We start from the raw sequence: 3,425 nt of genomic DNA, 5'->3' as shown, positions 1-3,425 counted from the left end.
GATCTTAATGTAATATCTCACGGATATAGATCGATTAAAGTCGACTTAACAAGACTGTTTACAAAAAGCCCTAACCACCGCATAGAGGAAAGCAAACGTGCAGTGCAGGCCGCCGAGTCGCCGTGCCAGTTCCCGGCCACGATCCCGACAGGAGCAGGAATAGAGGGGAAATAGGCCAGCAGAAAGTAAGCAAAAAAACAGAGGCAGGCAGGAAGATTCCGCGCCGGCCGTGCGATTGCGATGATTGGATCTGGCAGAGTCGTCCTGCTGAATTCTCCCAGCAGAGTTGGAGATGCTCGCCCATGTCAGGTCGGTACTCGCCAACGTTTGGGCAGTTGCGCCTACTGGTGCTCGGGTCGAGCCCAGCACGTGGTGGTGTTGTACCGTCCCAACGTGCGCCGGTCTAAGCCTAACGGCTGCTCAGCTCAGGTCGGGCCGAGTACGTGGTGGCGTTGCCTCGAACCCACGACTGCGCGGCGACTTCTCCTCACATCCTCTTGCTTAGATTATCAAATATCAATACCGTACATTGACTACAAGTTTCTTCACAGTTTATTTTTCCTTTCTGATTGATGAAAAGGTTGCGCGTTCGACAAGACAGGCATGTAATGTACGATTGCATTAGATTCAGGCAGGAGCAAAAAATTCCACTCCGGAGAGAAGCGGAGACTTGTGACTTGCTTTTTTTTTTTTTCACCCGAAAAAAAAAAGTATGAACGCCGTAGTCAGTCGTCACGCCAAAGCAAGCAGCACCATCTCTTGCCCCCTCCCCTCCGTCCGTCCCGCCACGACAAAAAACAACAGCAGCGAATCAAGGCCGCGTAGACTACGCATAACTAGTCTCCCAATCCGCTCCCCCCACCCAACCCCCCAACTCCGCGACACGATTCCCCACTCGATTCTCTTCTCGCCGGCGGGATCGATCCGATCGAGGTTGATTGGGGGAGAGCGAATGGCGCGGTGATCGGCCCGGTCGGTCGGGCGGCTCGATGGCGGCGAGGCCGGGACGAGGCGGCCGCGTGCGCTTCAACGTGGGCGGGCAGGCGTTTGAAACCACCACCACCACGCTCGCCAACGCCGGCCGCGACTCCATGCTCGGCGCGCTGCTCGACGCCTCCTGGAACGTGCCTTGCGCCGGAGGGGAGGACGCGGCCGCCGAGTACTTCATCGACCGCAACCCGGCGTGCTTCGCGGTGCTGCTCGACCTGCTCCGCACGGGCAGCCTCCACGTCCCGCCGCACCTCCCGGAGAAGCTGCTCTACCGGGAGGCGCTCTACTACGGCCTCCTCGACCACGTCCGCGCCGCGCGCTGGGGGAGCTTCGACGGCGACCGCCTGCGCCTCGCGTCCTCCGTGCCCGGCCGCGCCCCCGGGGACGGCACGGCCGTCCGCGCCGCGCCCGACGGCGGCTGCTGCGTCGCGCACGGGGGCGCCGTGCACGTCTACAACTGGATGCTCGACGAGCGCCGCCCGGTCTCGCTCGACCACTCGCAGGTCAACGACGTCGCCTACCTCGACGCGTCCACGCTCCTCATCGCCGCGCGCGAGCGGCTCGGCAAGTGCGACGGCGGGATGGCCGCCTTCTCCGCCGTCTCCGGGGACCTCCGCCACCGCTTCCGCGTCCAGCACGACCGCCAGGCCAAGTCCTTCACCGCCGGCGCGCTGGCGTTCGACAGGGACTCGAGGATCTTCGCCAGCTGCAAGGGCCGCCTCAACGAGTACGGCGTCGGCGTCTGGGACAGCGCCACCGGCGAGCAGGCCGACTTCTTCTACGAGCCCCCCGGCTGCGCCCTGGGCGACGCCGACAGGCTCCAGTGGCTGGACGCCACCAACGCGCTCATGGTGGCCACGCTGTTCCCGAAGACGGACAACTGTTCCATCGGCCTGCTGGATTTCCGGGACAAGAGCGTGGCCTGGTCGTGGTCCGACGCCGGCACGGCCGCGTCGCTGGAGGAGAAGCGCGTGCTCCACGCCATCGCCATGGAGGACGAGCGGTCCGTGTGCGTCATCAACCAGTACGACGACCTCGGGTTCCTGGACCTGAGGAGCAACGCCGGCGCCGTGCGGTGGAGCTCCCGGAGCAAGCTGATGAACCGGAAGGCGCCCGGCGAGGAGAGCTGCTACCCGAAGCTGGCGACGCACGGCGGGCAGCTCTTCTCGTCGATGAACGACAGCATCTCCGTGTTCAGCGGGCCCGAGCACGTGCTGACGTCGACGCTGAGGCGGAGCTACGGCGGCGCCATCTGCGACTTCTCCATCGGAGGCGACCGCCTCTTCGCCCTGCACAACGAGGAGAACGTGTTCGACGTCTGGGAGACGCCGCCGCCGCCGATCATCTGACCGCCAGTCTGCTCCGCGTTGCTCTGCTCAGCTCGCCGTGACTTGAGTCGTACTGCACTTGTTGCGCTCACTCAACAGAAGAAAAGAGATACTACTACAGTAGTATTCAGAAGGAATGGTTGCACCTAACTGATGATGATGATTACTCATCACAGTACACTGTAGCTTTCGATCAATCTTAACTGGAGTGGTAGAGTGTACGCAAGCTTTGGTTTCTAACCCAGAAAAGAGAAATTTTCGACCAGTACTCCCTCCCCCGGTCCTTTTTAGGTCGCATATAACATTTGTCTAAGATCAAGCCTCGTAAAGTTTGACCATTTTTATAAAAAATAATACCAACATTCATGATATGAAATCAATATCAATAGATGTGTTATGACTTCAATTTTTATATTGTACAACTTTAGCATGTAAATGTTGATATTTTTTCATATAAATATGGTCAAACTTTATGAAGTCTGACTTCAGACAATTCTTATATGCAAAATAAAAAAGGACCAAAGAGAGTACATACTGGCATCACAACATCTCTAACAGACCCTTTATAACACGAACGCTTAAAGCCGTTATAAGGACCGAGAAAAACGTATTTTAAGGACCGATTTAGCTGCAGTCGAACAGATCCTCGTATAATCAACCCGTAAAAAAGAATATTCTCTAAATATACCTGCCACCTCGCCTTCCTCGACGCACCGCACCCCCGCCACCAATCCTCCCTTGATGCGCCGCCGCCCCACCGTGCCTCTCTCGACGCGCCCCATCGCCTCCATGCGTCAATCCAATCACTGTCGCCCCTTCTGCCCGCCGGACTGGGGTTCTCCACCCCCCACTGCTGCTCGCACCACCAGCAGAGCCACCGCCAACCGCAATCAGCCCCGCGGTTCACCGTGATCCTCTTCCGCACGGGCCCCAGCATCTCCACGCCAACTGTCACGGAGATTGACGCTCTCGTCGCCGGTCTCCACTCGCCGCCCCCGACAACCTCTCTGTCTTCTCCTTCGACCGCGACGCCGCTCGTCTCCTCTTCCGCTCCCTTCCTGCCGCAGCGCAGAGCTCTGGTCTCTCCGGCTCGAGTGCCTCCACCTC

General features: G+C 59.3%; 1 protein-coding gene across 1 annotated transcript; it reads left to right on the top strand.

Annotated features, from left to right (window-relative positions):
- The first annotated feature begins 771 nt into the window (after nt 1–771).
- Nucleotides 772–2,708, top strand: LOC119355637 (BTB/POZ domain-containing protein At2g24240-like). The gene has a single exon (XM_037622466.1). The coding sequence runs from the start codon at nt 990–992 to the stop codon at nt 2,337–2,339; it is 1,350 nt and encodes a 449-aa protein (XP_037478363.1). The 5' UTR covers nt 772–989; the 3' UTR covers nt 2,340–2,708.
- Nucleotides 2,709–3,425: the final 717 nt, after the last annotated feature.

This window comes from Triticum dicoccoides, chromosome 2A (genome assembly GCF_002162155.2).
Source record: "Triticum dicoccoides isolate Atlit2015 ecotype Zavitan chromosome 2A, WEW_v2.0, whole genome shotgun sequence".
Classification (NCBI taxonomy): domain Eukaryota; kingdom Viridiplantae; phylum Streptophyta; class Magnoliopsida; order Poales; family Poaceae; genus Triticum; species Triticum dicoccoides.
The sequence above is the reverse complement of the archived record's forward strand: the minus strand, read 5'-3'. Positions and strand labels throughout refer to the sequence as shown.